Source organism: Notolepis coatsorum, assembly GCF_963971535.1.
Source record: "Notolepis coatsorum genome assembly, chromosome: 20".
Classification (NCBI taxonomy): Eukaryota; Metazoa; Chordata; class Actinopteri; order Aulopiformes; family Paralepididae; genus Notolepis; species Notolepis coatsorum.
The window spans coordinates 48,124,424-48,144,455 of record NC_140184.1 but is presented as its reverse complement, the minus strand read 5'-3'; the positions used below and the strand labels follow the sequence as shown (position 1 = coordinate 48,144,455).

The window sequence follows — 20,032 nt, the reverse complement described above, 5'->3', positions numbered from 1 at the left end:
TCCGATTATTTATTATTATTTTTTATTTTTATTTTTTTTATTCAACAAACATGACCATGTTCACGTCTTAAACTCATACTGATGCCTTAATTTTGGTTTTAAATTGCATATCATCATTCATTTATTTATTGTCACAGAGCAGAAGAATTTTGCCGAAACAATCCAGCTGCAGAACGGCAGACCAGCCACACTCTCATTTCCTTTGATTTAATTATACATCAAATGATTTGTCAAGGATTGCAATGCCTCGCTTGAATGAAGTTAACTTTTCACCTGGATAACGTCAACATTCAGGGTGAATGTAATGTGAGAAATTGGGATTCAAAAAAATATATAACATTTTTTAATTTGGGTCTGACAGTTTTGTTTTTTGTTTTGGCAAAATTCTTCTGCTCTGTGTGACAATAAATAAATGAATGATGATATGCAATTTAAAACCAAAAGCTAAGGCCTCAGTATGAGTTTAAGACGTGAACATGGTCATGTTTGTTGAATAAAAAAAAAGTAAAACAAATAAAAATAAAAATAAATTGCAGATTAAAAAAAATAAAAAAATTGCCGATCCCGATCTTCGGAAAATCACGTGATCGGCCCCGATCTTGATCACGTGATCGGATCGGGACATCCCTAGTTACAGAGGTACTTACGAACAAGTTGGAGAATGAGGACCAATCTCGTCATAAAGTTCACAAATGGAATCCAATTCTACTAGGCACAGATGTTTCCGCTCCCTGGTGTGCGCGCTGCAAAATATCTGCAACGTGCTAAATATCTGTTACTGTTACTCTGTCCTGATGACACTAGCCTACCAGCATAATCCTCACAAGATATGATGAAACTATATTCTATTAGGGGTGGAACGGTACATATTCGAACCGTACACCGTTCGGCACGACCTCCCCGGTTCGGGCATGTGTGTATTGTTTGGTTCACGGGATGAGCAAAAAAAAATATCTTCATTTGGCACGGAGCCGGGAGAGGTGACGCGCTGGCTGCTCAGCTGGCAAGAACAGCAGGTGCTAGTGTGGAAATTGCAAGCGCAATATATTATAAATCAATCTTCATTACGACTTTAAAAACATAGCCATTAACATTACATAGGCCTTTGTACAACGCACTTTAACTATGGTAGCCCGCCAGCCCTAATACAGCTGAATGAAATGTTACCGTAGCTACTAGCTAGCAGAAGAAAATGGGAGTCTGAGAGGCGGGGTGTTGAAAGACAATGATAGGCGTTTATTCAACATCCAAGAAGGCTAACATACAACTGTGTTTACTAACTCCAACCGGGACTATTGCCGCTTTTCCACTGCATGTTATCAACACGATTCAACTCTGGTAAAGAGTCGAGAAGGTCCGTGACGCTAAAATGTCTGTGCGGTCCCCCAACCCATAGATAGTTCCAACTCACAGAATTACGTTAATCCACCACAGTTGCACTCAATATTTAAATAATGTTAGTCTAAATAAATGTAGACAGATAATGTACGTATTTTAAAAATAGAATGAACAGAGCAGTGTTGTTTTGAAACAGTACAGTGTGTGTGTTAGTTTATTTATTTATTTTAAATAACAGTGACACTTTTCCTTTTGATAAGAAATCCAGCCATATTCCTTTCATTGTATTTCAAATACTGCATTTTAATTTCAATCGGAAAACTAATCTTTCCATTAACATTTTAATCGCCGATGACGTGTTTAGACGTCATTCCTAGCCATGCTCATTCTGCCGAAGACGCCGTAACTCGTCTTTGATATCAATAATTCAAAAATCTGTGATCGAAATCATATTTCTCCTCCGGAGCCATGAGATGTACTGGTGAGCTCCACTCAACTGTCTAACGGTTCGAGAGCGCCATCTGGTGGCCGATCGGCCAAGAGGGAGGGGCGCGCCAAACAGGAAGTGCTCATCCATATGTCGTCCGGGCACTCGCGATCGGTAGCCGGACTCCATCTCAACACACTGAATGATCAATCGCTCGCCCTAACTCAATAAACAACGTTATTTGGACGTATATAGTATTATACAACCTGGAAATGGTTCATCAGGATCAACATCCCATAATCGAAAACGGTCTACTCCACGCTGATCGTCCAACAGCGCGAGGAACATACGGTAAGATCCAGCGTTATTTTCTAACGTATTCCATATAAACTGGTCTGATGACCATATGACCCACACTAGACTAATGGTATAACGTTGCCCACGGAATTATAAACGCCCCCTCGCCCATCCGGTCAATATCAGATGATACGTAGTAACTTCTAGAACCACGTCCAGTTGAAATTTTTTATCTCGCGCCGATTGCTATCAAACTGTATTTCATCATCAATATAATGCATTTGGAGCTATAAATCAAGTTCTGGAGAAAGCTGCAGAAAACGATAAAAACATACTTATACTTTAGACCATATTTTAGTATGAATATGTGAATGAAAAAGTATATCGTTGCTACACCCTGAACAATGGATATAGGACATTGAATGGGCCATAATAATGGCAATCTAGCAATAGAATTTAAAAAGTTATAGCCCTGCAAAGAAGGGGAACTTCTCCATAGACAAATAGAGCTGGCTAGGGATGGTAAATTATGAATTTAACCCATGGCGATCAAAGTGTTAAGAACTGACAATCAGGGAATTTAAACATTGTTGACATTGTTTTTTTGTGTTTATTTTAAAGAAAGGAAAGTGTAGTGCTGGCTGAGCATATTGTTTGTTTGCACTAAGTTAATACTTTGACAAATGTAGCCTATATTTTTCAGTCAGTGCGGTCTTTGCGTGCCAAACATTATTTAAGGCAAACCACTGTAAACTTTTTTTAATTATTTTTTTATAAATGAGAAGCATGTTTACATTTTTGGAGTGTATATCGAACCGAACCGAAAACCGTTAGCCCAAAACCGTGATACGAACCGAACCGTCGATTTTGTGAACCGTTCCACCCCTATATTCTATATACTTATACTACAAGTCAAGTCAAGTCAAGAGTTTTATTTGTCACGGCATACAAGTATACAATGAAATGCGGGGGGTCTTGCCCCCAACGATGTGCATAATACAATAGTTATATATAATAAGAATCCAATAGAACGACATTGTGCAATAAAACAAGTAAACAAAGTAGGGCATATCAGTATATGTACATGAGTTATTTACAGAGCATGGTAGGACATGCTAGGTCCTGTGGTAGTGCAATACACTGTTAGCTACGGATGAGGCACTGGGTCTTTATGTACACTGTTATACAATGCTATATTATAAAATCTCAAGTTATACTATACTATTCTTAAAGTGACCTTTCCTTTTGTAAAGTGGCCATAAGTGTGAGCGTGTGCAGCATGAGTGTGTGTGTACTCATGTTAAAGTGGCTGCTAGTGTGTGAGCGTGTACAGTGTGTGTGTTGTGTGTGTGCTCATGTGTGCTTGTGTGTGGAAAGTTCAGTGTTCAAGGCTCTGATGGCCTGGGGGAAGAAGCTGAGCCAAAGTCTCTCTGTCCTAGTTGCTGGTGTTCGCAGGCGTTTGCCTGACCGCAGCAGCATGAACAGGCTGTTGTTGGGGTGGTGAGGGTCTTTCATTATTCTGCAGGCTCTGGATTTGCACCTCTTGTTGTATAGGACCTGCAAGGGTGGTAGTGCAATACCCGTGGTACGCTCGCTGTTTCCATACCACGGTGTTAATGCTCCAGTCAAGATGCTCTCTACAGCTCCGGAGTAGAAGGACTGGAGTATCTTCCCAGATACTCTGAACTTCCTTAACTGTCTCAGGTGGTAGAGGCGCTGCTTCGCCTTTTTTACGACTGAGTCTATGTGTGTTGTCCATGTCAGATCCTCTGAGATGTGGACCCCCAGGTACTTGAAGCTGCTCACCCTGTCCACGGTAGCTCCGTTTATCCTCAGTGGTGTGTGTGTCTCCTGCTGTCTCCTCCTAAAATCCACGATCAGCTCCTTGGTTTTACCAATGTTCAGGAGCAGGCTGTTGTCCTGGCACCAGCGTTCCAGTACCTCAACCTCCTCCCGATAGGCCTTCTCGTCGTTGTCCGAGATCAGCCCCACCACCACTGTGTCGTCCGCAAACTTCACTATGGAGTTGGAGCTGAACTTGGCCACACAGTCATGTGTGTATAGTGAGTACAGCAGGGGGCTCAGAACACAGCCCTGGGGGGACTCGGTGCTCAGGGTGATGGTGTTGGAGGTCCGACCCCCCACCCTGACCGCCTGGGGCCTTTCACTCAGAAAGTCCAGTATCCAGGCGCTCAGCGCAGAGCTCAGACCCAGCTCGATCAGCTTGTCCACCAGTCTGGTGGGGACTATGGTGTTGAACGCTGAGCTGTAGTCAATGAACAACAGTCTCACATAGCCCCCCTTCTGACGGTCTAGGTGAGAGAGGGTGCTGTGCAGTACTTGGGAGACCGCATCATCAGTGGACCTGTTTGGCCTGTATGCAAATTGCATAGGGTCCATATCACTGGGGAGGGAGGCACAAATGTGATCCTTGACCAGCCTCTCAAAACATTTCATGGCCACAGAGGTGAGTGCCACCGGTCTGTAGTCATTGAGACCTGTTGGGGAGGGTTTCTTTGGTACCGGGATAATGGTAGACATCTTGAAGCAGGCAGGGACCACTGACTCCGCCAGGGATCGATTAAATATGGTGGTGAACACAGGGGCTAGCTGATTAGCACAGGACTTAAGTATGTGTCCTGTTATTCCATCTGGGCCAGCAGCCTTTCTGGTGTTCACCTGCATAAATGCTCTTCTCACACTGTGTACCGTCAATGAGAGAGCGTCCCCGCCCCCCCCCCCCCCCCTCCACAACAGCCGGCGCGCCAGTGACGTCACTAGCCGTTGAGCTAGCGGCGCCACTGTTTGCACCAAACCGCGCGTAGAAGGTGTTGAGCTGGTCCGCGAGAGAGGTGTCGTCGCTCCCCATAGAGGGGGCGCTGACTTTGTAGTCAGTTATCGTTCTCAGTCCCCGCCATAAGCCTCTTGTGTCATTCTGTGCCATTTGTGCCTCCATCTTGTCAGCATACGTCCTTTTCGCAAGTTTAACAGCCTTGCGCAGAGTGTAGACTGTTGTCTTGTACTCTTCCATGTTTCCTGTCTCTCTGCCCAGGTTGTAGGCAGTGGTGCGAGTTTTCAGGGCTGCTCTGATAGTACTGTCCACCCACGGTTTCTGGTTCGGGAAGACCCTTGCCTTCTTTGTGGGGACGATACTATCAGCTAGTGTTGTTATAAAGCTAACAACAGTGTCTGCGAACTTGCTGACGTCACTGGCGCTTCCCTCGAACATATCCCAATCGACGTCATCGAGGGCGTCCTGAAGCGTGGCCTCTGATTGGTCGGACCATCTCTTTACCTCATGTGACACGACGGCGTCACGTGATCTTTGTCTGTAAGCAGGGACCAGGAAAATGGCGTCGTGATCCGACGTGCTTGTAGCTCCCGCTAATGGAGGAGCCGGTACAGCTTTGTAGCCGGCTCTGAACGGGGTGTAGCAGTGATCGAGCGTGTTTCCTCCTCTGGTGGAGCAGGCGATGTGCTGAAAAAAGGACGGCATCACTTTCTTCAGATTCGCCTGATTGAAATCATCGGCTACGATCATGGCTGCGTCTGGGTGTTTGATCTGGTGGGTGTTTAGTAGGGATGGGTACCGAATTCGGTACTTTTAAGGTACCGAACCGAAACACGTCGGTACTACCGAGTATCGATTCAAGTGAGATACAGAAACAAATTATTAATTCTTTTATTAATTTTTTTTTAAATTTTTTAAATTTTTCTTTTACCTTTTTTCTTTTCATGTCAACGTTCACACGCACAATATATGCTTACCTAGGATTTTACTTGATTCAACAACAAAGCAGTCAGAGCAATGGCAAGCCGAAAACGGTCGAAATTGTAGTTATTTGAAGTTTGGAATAATTTTTTTTACGACTGAGACTAAAGTACCGAAAAAAGGTACCGTTGGGTACCGGTATCGATTCACAGGTACCGGTACCGTATCGGTTCAAATGTGAAAGGTACCCATCCCTAGTTGTTGTGAAGGGCCAGATTAAAGCTGAGAATCTACATTTATTGTTTTATATACATTGTATATTATTTATATATACACGGTATATCCCTTTAAGCCTGCGTTCGAATCATAGTAATATTCGCTTTCCTTATTGGATAACGCCATCGGCGCCAGACCGCAAGCCCCCAAAGTCAGGTTCAAAGGCGAGCCCGGGCATGTCGTAACATGCCCGGAGACAGCGTATTGATTCGAGACGAGAACTGAGGTTTGGCACTAGATAGCCACTTAAGTATATATACGGCGCAGGTGCGAACAGCAGCAGTTCGTCTAAGTAGCTGTTCATCAAGTTCGGTAACAGTGAAGTGAGCAGCAGTGCGTCTAACAGAGCGTTGAGAACCATGTGCGAATTGAATAGTAAAGTGTCAGATTTAATGCAGTAACGTCAAGTTCGACTTACAGTAGTTTAATGTGAAGTAAATAGTCGTTAATTTATTGTGTATCGTGCCAACAACAGTTCGTTCGTGTGTAGCATTACCCAGCGGTTCGTTCGTTTAGCTAGTGGACTTTAGCCAGTGCGCGTGGACTAAATACATTGGTACCAGCACACGAGGAGGCCTAGTCGGAGAACCTACTGGACATGTGCACAGGAGAACCGACGGCGGCGATTGCAGAACCAGTATTGGTTGGATTATATTGATTATGGAACGTATTACCCGGAGAAGAGCATCGTTAATCTCCACTGTCGTTTGGATTTAACCTCGTGAGGATCTACATTCGGGCTGGCCTCATGGACCGAGGCTAGCTGGCTATCATCGTTGCTATTGGGCAATTGGATTACAGTTATTGCTTTTGATGCTGAGCTTTGGATTACAAGGACTGGCTTCTGTACGTGAATCCCCTTCTTCTTCAATTGATCAGACTGAGTATCCGAACATTCCTCTCTCCTCCAGACCTTACAACTCTGGGAGGAACCCATTGTCTCCAAGCGGTACCAGCGTTGCCCTCTATAATTGCCATTATACGCCAGGCGGCGTTAGCCTAGTACCCCATCGTAGGAATTATTTTATTCCCATTGACTTATGCTACTGACTGACTTTATGCCTATTCTTCGCCATACAAGCGCGACCCTAATTCTCATATCTGTAACCAATTATTGCATAATAATAAATACCCTCAAATGATATTTCTTTGTCAGTGCCGTGTTGTTATGAGTGTCTACCATATATCAGATGTACTGTCTGGCCAGTAATTAAAGTACATACCTAGCAGTGGTTTAATCTATCACAATCTTTAATACAGTCAGGGTTTTGTAACCCCTCAGTTACACTAGTGTTTAGATGATCCTGTAGCTCCGACAGAGCCCTGGCGGTGTTTGCTTGGGGAGGGATGTACACCGCAGTCATGATGATCGCAGTAAACTCTCGGGGAAGGTGGAAGGGGCGACATTGAATGGAGAGATGTTCCATGTCCGGGGAGCATGAACTGGAGAGTATCTTGATCTCCTTGGGGTTTACCCAGCCGTTGTTGGTCAGGAGACATACACCCCCGCCGATGCTCTTCCCGGAGGCTTCTGTGCGGTCCGCTCGGAAGACGGTGAAGGAGTCCGAGGGAGAGACGCTGTGGTCCGGAGTCGCTGGCTTCAACCATGTCTCCGTGAAGCACAAGATGTTGCAGTCCCTCACCTCTCGCTGGAATCGGACCCTCGCTCTCGCTCGTAAATCATCCATCTTACTCTCTAGCGAACGTGCATTCGCCAGAAAGATGGATGGGATCGCCGGACGGTAAGCAGATCTTTTTAACCTTAATCTGATTCCGCTCCTCTTTCCCCTGTGTTTTTTCTTTGTCCTGCCGCTGCCTTTGTCCCCTTCTTTGTCTTTGTCCCACCTGATCTCCGGTGGCCAATCTTGGCATAAAGTGTCTCTAAACTCCTTTTTAAGTCCGGAGTTTAGGTCAATAAGTGACTGGCGGTCGCCGCCAGTGTGGTTTCTATAAAAAAAGTAGTAAAAATAAACAAGATGACTAAAAGTAAGCACAATCGTTGCGGAGCAAATCCAATGGCGACTGACCTGAGCCGCGCTGAGCCGCGTCATCATACACATACAATATACTGTAGAAAGCATGTCTAGATAATGAACAAAACTAATGAAGCCAGGTTGGTAGAAGGAAGTATTAACAACAGTGCCAGCAGCAGGACTGTATAGCGGTGATGAATGACAAGCAGGTTGGCTTGAAACAATGGCCTTGTAGTCAGTGTTTCAGCCGCTGCAGCGTGTATGACTGCCGTGTCCTGCCCACACTGACGCAAATCACCCGCCTTCTGAGTTAACAGTGAGCCACAGAGATACGGAAGAAAAATAATATGCAGATACTTAGTCATCTACAGGTACATCACTGGATTTTTTTTTTACCTTGCCGTTATCTGTAGCTACTATGTTGAGTGCTCCGTTGATGAGTGTTGGTGAGTCCTCTATCATAGTGTCTCTGTATCTGGTGATTCTGTTGGCCCAGTCACGGCTCACGGAGCCATTCCACACAGCCTGGAGGAGGGGGGGGGGGGGGGGGGCATAGGAGTGAGTTGTGTTTTCCTCTGCAGTGAAATGCCACTCAATCAAAAAAGTGCCTAATGTCTGTGCAGTGGTAGAGTAGGTAAACACTGTAAAAGCATATTACTATTCTACTTATTATGTTTTTGTTGATATATTAGTCATATATCAACACATAGCAACTGTTGTTTTACACATACTAAAGACTAAGAGCAGAAAGTCTGCTTGCAGAACAACAGTAAATCTATTTTCCACACAGCAGCAAGAGCAATTAAAGCCCTCAATTCTAAAACACAAAGATGATCCAATTCAATAAATAGGGTTTTTGAAATGCCTCCCTCTGGCATCAGACTCTCTTAACTGCCTCGCTATTAAATTATAAAAAAGGCACCTCCCTCAAGCTGAACAGTGACATCTCCGTGGCAAATTATCTCAATACTTTCTATGTGAGGTTTGAGGCTGTAAATAACAACACCAGCCTACAAACCACTGCAATGGAGGGGGGGGGGGGGCACTGCCGATGGAGACTCAGTGTTCAGGATAACAGAACATGAGGTGAGGAGGACCTTTAAGAAAGTGAATATCAGGAAGGCAGCAGGACCGGACGGTATGCGAATATTCCGCGGCCGCCTCCTAAAAGTCTGTGCCGACCAATTGGCCCCGGTATTCACTGACATATTTAACCTGTCCTTAGAACAGGCTGTCATCCCCACCTGTCTGAAGAAGTCCACCATTATCCCTGTACCCAAAAAATCCACGCCTGCTTGCCTCAACGACTACCGCCCTGTAGCTCTCACCTCCATAGCCATGACGTGCTTTGAGAAGCTTGTGAAGGGCTACATCTGTTCCTCCCTCCCCATCAACCTGGACCCCCTTCAATTTGCATATCGCCCCAACAGGTCCACGGAGGACGCCATAGCCCATGTGCTGCACACAGCAGCATCACACCTGGACAAGAGGCAGGGGAACTATGTGAGAATGCTATTCATCGATTACAGCTCAGCATTCAATACCATAGTCCCCTCCAAACTCATAGCCAAGCTCAGGGACCTGGGCTTGAACTATGACCTCGGCCAGTGGGTCTTGGACTTCCTGACGGGTAGACCCCAGGTGGTGAGAGCAGGCAACTGCACCTCCTCATCCATCACCCTCAACATAGGGGCCCCCCAGGGCTGTGTTCTGAGTCCCCTCCTCTACTCGCTGTACACACATGACTGTGTGGCACAGCGGAACAACAACACAATCATCAAATTTGCTGATGACAGGGCGGCTGGGTAGCGCAGCGGACTAAGCACCTGCCTACCACCGCAGATACACTGGTATCGAATCCAGCTGTCAGCGGTACCTCCGGCTTGGTCGGTCGTCCATACTAACACAATTGGCAGTGTTAGCGGGTGGGAAGCCAGTGGGGTGTGTATCCTGGTCATTGTAAACAGCGACTCCTACAGGTCGGTCGGGGCGCATGCTCAGCGAGGAAGGGAACTGGGGGAAGTAGTGTGATCCTCCCACACGTTACACTCCCCCAGTGAGAGTCCTCGCTGTCAGGTGAAAATAAGTGGCTGGCTGACTCCACATGTATCGGAGGAGACATGTGATAGTATCTATCAACCCTCCCTAGGCCGGCAACGACCGGGAAGGGAATTGGCATAACGACTAAATTGGGATGGGAAAAAATTACAGAAAAAAGGGGGAGAAAAAGTAGATAAAAAAAGTAGTGGTGGGCCTGATCTCTGCAAACGATGAGAGGGCCTATCTGGAAGAGGTAGAGGATCTGGCGCGGTGGTGTCAGGAGAACTGCCTCTCCCTGAACGTCAGCAAAACAAAAGAGATGATTGTGGACTTTAGGAGGTCGGGGGTCAGGGACTACAGCCCCCTCAGCATCGACGGGGCACCGGTCGAGAGAGTGAACAGTTTTAAGTACCTCGGAGTCCACATATCCGAGGACTTGACATGGACCACACACATTGACAGTGTAGTCAAGAAGGCACGGCAACACCTCTACTTCCTTAGGCGCCTAAGGAAGTTCAAAGTGAGTCAGAAGATCCTTAAGAACTTCTACTCATGCACAATAGAGAGCATCCTGACTGGCAATATCAGCTCCTGGTTTGGGAATAGCACCGCACAAGACCGTAGCAGACTACAGAGTGGCACGTTCAGCCGAACGCACAATTGGAGGTGGGCTTCCCACTTACAACAAGCATTGCAGGGGTAAGGCTAAGAGAATAATCAAAGACTCTAGCCACCCAAACAACTGCCTCTTTGAACTGCTGCAGTCAGGCAAGCGATACCGGAGTCTCATGGCAAGCACAGAGACTCAGAAAGAGCTTCTATCCCCAGGTCATCAGGATGCTCAACAACAATAACACTATGTAACAAACCATCAAATACACTCACAGCACACACTCACTTTAAATAAACAACTCACTGTAGCACCCACTTTACCCACTTTAAACACTTTAACACACTTAATATTTATTGGTAAAGAAATTTGCACTACAACTCATACCCCATTGCACCTTACCCTAAGTTGTACCTCATCCCATTTCTGCATTGTACTGTATATTGTATATATGTATATTGAACACTTTTGTTTACACTTGTTTACGTACTTTGACTTTCTATTTTATACTTATCTATTGTTATCTAGCACACTCCCAGGAGCAAAACAGAAAAAAGCATTTCATATAAAAGTATTCTGTATTTTTGTATGACAACTAATAAAGAAACTTGAAATTATTTTCCTCTTCATAGTAAATGGTAAATGGTGCATTTATATACCGCTTTTATCCAAAGCGCTTTACAATTTTGTTCCTCACGTTCACCCATTCACTCACACATTCACACACCAACGGTGGAAGTGACCATGCAAGTTGTCAACCTGCTCATCTGGAGCAGTTAGGGGTTAAGTGTTAAGTGTTGCTCAAGGACACTTCGACACGCTGCCTGGGAGGAGTGGGAATCGAACCAGGAACTGTCCAATAACCAGACGACTGCTCTACCTCCTGAGCCACAGTCACCCCTCATAGGCAATCCACATTGTGAAAACGCATTCATTCTTAGTGTTGTGAAGGGCCAGATTAAACCGAATATATATATTTATTTATATATATATATTTAATTGTATTTGTATATTCTCTAATATTCCCTTATATCCCTTGTATATTCCTTGTACAATATGCATTGAATATCCATTCTAGCCTACTGAACATCCCATAATAGTCTCCATTCTACTATTGGTCGAGACCTTGGTGCCAGGCTGCCATACCCCTCAGACCCAGTTCAAACGTACCGCTCCACATGTACGAACAAGTCCTAGTTCCGTGTAGGAATCTGGCTACCGCACCACTAATGGGACTATTTGTTCATAGTGCGTATATATACTGCGCTACTAAAGTAGGACTTTCTTTTCAGTCCAGTTTCTTACCCTCCAATAGAGTCACAGACGTAAAGCCTCCCCGCGACGCCACGTGTGGGAGTAAGGCCAAGTTCGCCTACCATCGGTATTGAGACATCGTGTATATTAATATTTGAATAGTCATATTTGGCACTATATCGTCGAGTTGGACGTAGTCTATTAAGCTAATAATAGTCTGTTAATATATAGTGCTTCGTGCGGTGAGAATACTACCGTAGTCAGTACCCCATCGTTTCGGGCAGAGAACTGGCTGCTTACCCAGGGTGGTTGACCCCATGTGAAGCTGCACCCGAGGAGCCCCAGAGCCGACGAGCGAGTGGACCTGTATACCGGATTATTCTACCGACGACAGCCCGCCTTCCCAGGCACGGATTATGCTTTGTATACTTTGATTATTCCATGGATAAAGACCCCCGACACTGCCGTGTGTTGGAACCCCCCCCCCTGGAGAGGACGCAAGGTGAGGAGACGCTCTGCAAGACGAGGTCGCTTCACGTCTCTCCCCCGTGGACCGGAGAGAGCCGGCCCACAAAGAGTCCACCTGCTTTCATCTGTGGTCCAAGGATCGCCGGCGCATTGAACGGCACTACAGTGGGTTCACCTGGGATACCCTTGGCCGGACGAGGCAGCCGGATTCTACCCCCCCCCCCCCCCCTCCTACTCCTGTCGGCTTACAAGCGACCGGATTAACCCCCCCCCCTTAGTGTATCCAGTCTTATAATCATTAAAGTATCATTGCTGTTATTCCTTAACTATTCCAGGTCGTATATTTACCACCTGCGCCATCAGAGATTGGACATTCTCTATTGATATACCGACGAATACTCTTTGCCATAAAAGTGCATACTATTTCAATTCATAAATGTAATTAAGTGATTAAGTGCTTGCTCTACACACCATTGCTGTGTAGTAATAAACGCATACTTCGACTTCGTACATTTGTGTTGGATCCGTTTCATCTACGTGAGAGTGTTTATGATAATATATTTATGCCGTGTACTGGGTGGCCGAATATTAAGTACAAAGGTAGTGGTAGTAAGTATCATATCTAGTAATACAGTCAGGGAATTGTACCCCTCAGTTACACTTAGAGTGTTTGTGACATTTAACTATACAATAGGTTTGTGGTTATATATAAATAGAGCATGGTCGGAGGAAGTGAGGATGCAAAGTGCCTGCCAATAGACAGTGTAACTGAGGGGTACAATTCCCTGACTGTATTGAGAGTATGGTATCATTAAACCACTACTTAGTTATGTACTTTAATTACTGGCCATACAGTACATGGTATATCTGGTGAACACCCACACAAGAATACGGCAATGACAAAGAAAGTTCTAGTTAGAGGTATTTATTATTAGAGCAGCAACGGTAGGTTACAGATTGAGAATTATGATTGCGCTTGTAAGGCGAAGAACACTTAAGTAGGTCAAGAGCGTAAGTCCATGAGAATAGTAAGATGGGTATAACTGACGCCCCCTGTATCATAAGAATTACATAAGGCACACTCGTAGTCAGCTGGAGACACTAGGGGGTTCCCTCCGGTTGTAAGCCAGCAGGGTAGAGGAATGTTCGGGAGCAAAGTCTGGATCAACGCGGAATAACGAGGCTCCAGGTACAGGAGCCAGTGCAATACTCCCTTGGTCCGTAGACAAAGCAACAGCTATACTCCAGTATGCACGACAGCATGGATGAAAGCTAGCCAGCCTCTGTGGTCCTAGAGGCGGGATCGATGGTGCTCCTCACAGGGTAGATCCCACACAGCAGTGGGGTAGACGGTTCTCTGCTCCAGCAGCCACAGTACCAAAGCAATATAATCCAGCCGGAAAAGGCTCTGCATTCGCCGGTGTAGGTTCTCCGGTGTACATATCCAACGGTTCTCGTCTAGGACTCCTCGGGTGGTGGCGCGAGTTTAGGCCGCCCAGCCTGGATAAGTGCACTAGCTAGAGGTACGACGAACCGGTGGTAATGATGGTCACGGAGAACGGTAGCCGCACGATACACTATAAATAATAGACTATTACTTCACAATAGAATAAGTCGAACTCGACGATACAGCGTTAAACTCTGACACTTTAGCTATCTATTCGCACGCGGTTCCCAAGGCTCTATTCAGGGGCAAAGAGGCCCACTTCACGGCACGTTGTATCGTGGTGAAGGCTTCAACTTTTAGGATAAGACTACTGCTGTATCCACCTGCAACGTATTTATACGTAAGGTGAATAATCTAGTGCCAACCTCAGTTCTGTCTCGTATTACTGCGCAAACCTGGACATGTTGAGACATGCCTTGGCGGTGGCTTTGAACTTGCCATTGGGGGTATGGCCGTTGGCGCCTAGGGGTCGCTGTCCAATAGGAGAGCGAATATTATGGTCTGGCTTGTACCTAGGTAAAGGGATATTCCGTGTATATATACAAAGAATATACAAGGGATATCAGACGATATACAAATATTATACAAGGTATCTCAAGTAATAAATATATATATTCGGTTTAATCTGACCCTTTGTAACAGACAGAATGACACAAATACAAAACAAAACAAGCGCAAATGCGCAATAGCACACCCACACACACAGTGTAACTGAGGGGTACAATTCCCTGACTGTATTGATAAGTATGGTATCATTAAACCACTACCGCTTTATGTACTTTAACTACTGGCCACACAGTACATGATATAGATATGATGAACACTTTCCCACCATGAAACCAAGTCCACACAAATGTATAAATCGAATATTTAATATATAGCAAAGGGTATATGCAACGTTCACTTAATGACACTTATGATTTGGAATGCACTTGTAAGGCAAATGAGTATTCGTAGGCAAATCAACATTGAATGTCCAATCTCTGGTTACGCAGGAAGCAAGTATACAACCTGGTTCTTTAAGGAACTATAGCGATGGTACTTAAATGATTATAGCTGGATATACTAAAGGGGGGTCCTGCTGGTTGTAAGTCAGTAGGGGGGGGGGGGGGTTAGGAGAGCCGCTGGCGATATCCCATCTGGCCAACGATTTCTTGGGAGAATTCAGAGTGCTGAACACGGTGCCCACAGAACCTTGGTCCACAGATGAATACCGTTGGGCCCTCTTGTAGACGGTAGCTGCCGGTCCACAACGAAGAGACGTGAGGCGACCTCACTCGGGTTAGAGCGCCGTCTCACCTGGACTCCTCTCGGGGGTAGTTCCAACACTTACCAGTGTTGGCTGTTATCCATGGCATAATCAAAGCACCCAAAGCAAGTAGATAATCCAAGCCGTGTAGGGCTCGCCGTCGTCCGGGTAAGGTAATCCAATGTGCAGGTCCACTCGTCCTAGCCCAGAACTCCTCGGATGAAAGCACCACACGTGGTCTGCCCAGCCTGGTTAAGACTCTAGATAACGCGAGGAAACGATGGGGGTACTGCTCACTTTATAACTCTAACCGAACGATGCACCATACATAATAGACTATTATTAACTTAATAGAAATACGTCCCACTCGACGGTATAGTGCCAAACTATGACAATTCAACTATTAATCCACACGATGTCTCAATGCCATTCTGAGGCCAAGTTGACCATACTGCACCACACGTGTATCGTGGGTGAGGCTTAACGTCTTGCCACTAGGTTGGAGGGTAAAGAACTAAGGGCTAAGGGACTAAAAGAAAGTTCTACTTTACTTGCGCCATATATATATGCGCTGTGAACAAATAGTACCATTCGTATTTCGCCAGACGTATTCCTACGCGGAACCGGGCTAGTAACGACATGTTCGTCGGCACGATTGAACTTGAACCAAGGGGCTTGGCTGCTGGCGCCAGGTTCTTGTCCAATGAGAGAATGAAACTATTATGGGCTGTTAGTAGACTAAAGGGATATTCAGTGTATATGTACAAGGAATATACAAGGGATATCAAACGATATACAAATACTATTAAATATATATCCATAAATAAATATATATATTCGGTTTAATCTGATCCTTCACAACAGCCGCCCCCTAATTAGTCCCACCTAATTAGCTAAGCAGAGACAGATTAACCGCACTGTCTACCACTCAAGGTCCGCTGTAAGGGTCAGTCAACTCACAAAGTCATGGGGTCATGGTCGTCATCGATAGTGTCTGGGAGTCTAGGCAGTTCTATTAGCCTCGCCACGGGTCGTGTGTAAGTTCGCCCTTGGACGAGCACCTCAGCTGCTCGGACCTTGCCATCGGCACCGGTGATCACTTTGCTTACGCGGCCAGCCGGCCACATAGCTCTGGGTAGTGACGATAATCATGACGACTGTTCCTTCTGTCAAATTGTCTCTCTCTTTTACCCACTTCTGGCGGGTCTGTAGAGACGGTAGGTAGTGGAGTAGAAAGCTGTTCCAAAACTTGTCAGCTAGTACTTGACTGTACCTCCACATTCTTCGGTCGTTCGCTTCTTCAGGCCTGTACATTGTCTGGGGTAGCGCGGGGTCCAGCCGCACCATCAAGAGTGTGTTGGGGGTGACTGGGTCGACATCTGCTATATCACTGGAGACGTAGCCGAGGGGCTTGGAGTTCAATACTCCCTCGATCTCCGTGAGGACTGTCATTAGGACTTCTTCCGCCACAGTCTGGGCCCCAAGCACGGCGTACAGGGCTGTCTTTATAGAACGTACTTCTCGTTCCCAGGTTCCACCGAAGTGGGGTGCGTTCGGGGGATTAAACTGGAAGTCAATCTGGGATGGAGCGAGGTGGGTCTTAAGTTCTGGGCCCATAGCTTGGAAGCTCTCTCTCAGCTCTCTTTCTCCGCCTTTGAAGTTTGTCCCGTGATCAGACAACAATGTAGACGGTTTTCCTTTCCGTGATGTGAATCTTCGGAAGGCCATAAGGAATGAGTCTGTGCTCATGGTTGGAAGGAGTTCGATATGTATCGCTCTGGTGGTCATGCATTTGAATACAATACCCCACCGCTTCTCGGTTCCTCTTCCTTTCTTTATATACAACGGGCCAAAACAGTCCATGCCTGTGGAGTGGAATGGCTTGTCGCCGAGTCGGAGGCGACAGGGAGGTAGGTCAGCCATCCGGGGTATGCTGGGCTGCGCGCGCCACTTTCGGCAGTCTAGACAGGTTCGCTGGAAGCGTCGCACTGCTTCTCTCCCTTGAAGTATCCAATAGCGACGTCTGATCTCCGCGAAGACTCTCTCTGCTCCTGCGTGGTGTACATCCTCGTCGTATTTCTTTATGATCAGCTCTGTGACCTTGTGTTGGCTGTTCAAGACTATCGGGTACTTAACGTCATCCGGTAGGTCGGGGGCTCTCCGCAGACGACCACCCACTCTGATGAGATTATGAGCGTCGCTCTCGGGTGCCAGGTGGAGCAATCTGCTGTCTGATGGGACGGGCTTTCCTCCCTGTAGACAGTCTAGCTCGTCGGGGAACGAGTCTCTCTGGGCTCGTTGTAGTAGAAGAAGTTCTGCTTCTTCGTAGTCAGCTGCTGAAATGTCGGCAGTGGGCTGAATCTCTGGGTGGTGCCACAGGAATGTCTTTAGCTGCGCACTCTGTAGGGTAATGCAATCATCTATGTTGGGGTCTGTGGAGGCGACTGTGCTCAGTCCACAGAACATAGGTTTCTTGTTCTCAGCCTCCTCTTTACTCGCTTCCCATGGGGTGGGCGTAGGCCACTCTTCTTCCGGGAGCTTGAGGAACTCTGGTCCGTCACTGTAGATGTTGCGACGGGTGAGGTCATCTAGGGACATTCCCCGGGTGATGACGTCAGCTGGGTTGTGTTTGGTGTCCACATACCGCCAGCTCGCTGTTTCTGTTAACTCTTGAATCTCGGTGACTCTGACTCCCACGAAGACTTTGTATCTGCATGAATCAGACTTGATCCATGTGAGTACTGTCGTGGAATCTGACCACAAGATTGTTCTGTGCACCGGAATGGTGAGTTCACGTTGGATTAACGTGGCTAGATGCGCTCCTGCTAGGGCTGCGCAGAGCTCTAGACGCGGGATAGATTGTTGCTTTCGTGGGGCTATTCTTGAGCGAGCCAGGATGAAAGCAGTGTGTATCTCTCCTCCCTTCTCTTGGGCACGCAAGTAGGCCACCGATCCATAGGCTACTTCGGAGGCGTCACTGAAGACGTGTAGATCCATCTTGCATGTCTCTGGCCTCACTATGGGTGGGAAGTAGCTGCGGCGTATATTGACGCCTGGGAGTGAGCGGAGCTCCGTCTCCCACTCTCTCCATGTGGAGGCAAGGGGTGCGGGTATTGGGTCGTCCCAGCCCTGGTCCTTGTCCCATAGTGCTCGTACAATCATCTTTGCCCTGGTGGTGTAAGGTAGAATACATCCCAACGGGTCATATTGTCTGGCGAGTGTTCTGTACACACTCCGTCTGGTGGTCGGTATCGCCGTCGACCTTCCCTGCTCCGTGGTCAGGGGTTTGTGTCTATAGTGGAGCGAGTCTGTTTTGAAGCGCCAGACTAATCCTAGTGTCATTTCTTGGGCTTCTCCTGGGATTGTCGCCATCCAGGTCTCGCTGCTGGCAGCCTTGTCCGCGGGGGAGAGGCTGCGCAATACGTGCAGGTCGCTGCTGGCCCACTGCCTGAGATCAAAGCCGCCTTTGATCAGGGAGGCGCGTAGCTTGAGTAGGAGAACCTCGGCTTCTTCTTGAGTCGAAACGCTTTGTAAACAGTTGTCCACGTAGAAGCTGTTCTTCACACTGTGTCGGACCTCTTCATCTGCTGCTGGGTCCTCTGCGACGTGTTTCTGTAGTGCAAACAATACTGGGGGGTCGCTGCTGGCCTGCTGCCGGAGATCAAAGCCGTCTTTGATCAGAGAGGCGCGGAGCAGCGCTCGGCGTCGCCAGTCAATCTTCTTTACGTGTCCCGCTGTGATTAGCTTCTCAATCTCAGCGCGGTACACACTCTCTTGAGCGGGGTCTTTGGCTAGGCGCCGCTCTGTGTTCAATAGATACCGCTCCGTAGCTTCTTTCGTGGCGTGAAAGGTGGGCATTCCCTCTCGCCTCAGGAGTGGAGTTGCGTATCTCATCACTCCGCCGACTGTGACTCTCTTTGTCCCTTGCTCGAGGAGGTTTATGGCGTAAATGTCTTCTTTAGAACGAATGTCTTTCTTTTCGTTCTTAAAGGGCATTGTCTCTAGTGTCCATAGCCTCTCGACATGCTGCAGGAGAGTGGTGTCTTCTTCTGTCACTCTGGAGTGGAGGCAGCTAGTGGCTGCTGTTCGGTTGAGAGATTTAGCGAGGGGGCCTTGTAGTGTCCATCCTAGGCGGGTCTCGACTGCTGCAGGACAGCCTCTGGGTCCTGTATGGACCCGGTCTATCGGGACTATGAGGTCTGGATGGTCGGAGCCTATCAGCAGGGTCGGGGTGGCGCCGTCTATGAGCGGGATAGGTAGTTGACGCAGGTGCACATATTTATCCATCAGCTTGGCGATGGGGTAGGTGTACTGTGATAGTCCTATTTCTTGGCTGGTGAAAGCATTTGTAATCCTATACCGTCTCTCTGGCTGCCCGCTTGCTGCGATAGTGAAGGAGACATTCTCGCCTTTTATCGTCTTTAAATCTCTTCTTATTGTCCGAATCGTCATTTGGTTCTCGCTCCCCCGCAGTCCCAGCTGGGCCGCAGCGGACGCGAGCAGAAGGGTCTTCTCTGACCCGTCATCAAGGACGGCGTAAGTGTCCATGACTTTATCTTGGTAGCTCAATGTTACACGGACTACCTTTAAGAGCACTTGGGCGCCGCTGCTGCTGGCGGGGTCAATGTACATGACACTTGCCTTGGTGCTGCTCGATGGTGCAGGTGCAGGCTGTTCTTCTGTTACTGTCGTGTAGGACATCTAGGTGGGCTCCGTCACACCGACTGCACCTCTTCTTTAGACGGCACTCGGCTGCCATGTGACTGCGCGCACATCGGTAACAGCGCCTGTTGGACTTTATCCATTGACTCACTTCTTCTGCATTCATCTTTGTGAACAGGTCACATTGTGACAGCCAGTGTTCCTTCTCGCAGTACGGGCACACCATCTTCCACTTGCACTGTCGGTGCATGACAGTCACCGATCTTCTTCCATCGTTTA

At 47.2% G+C, this 20,032-nt stretch overlaps 1 protein-coding gene across 1 annotated transcript in view; it reads right to left on the bottom strand.

Moving 5' to 3' along the window:
* Positions 1-20,032, bottom strand: part of igdcc4 (immunoglobulin superfamily, DCC subclass, member 4) — a gene marked incomplete at its 3' end in the record, with an annotated part of 355,876 nt that overhangs the window by 2,192 nt on the left and 333,652 nt on the right. The window contains exon 19 of the mRNA XM_084337406.1: positions 8,420-8,548. Coding sequence (XP_084193532.1) covers positions 8,420-8,548 — 129 coding nt within the window. The remainder of the gene's footprint in view (positions 1-8,419; positions 8,549-20,032) is intronic.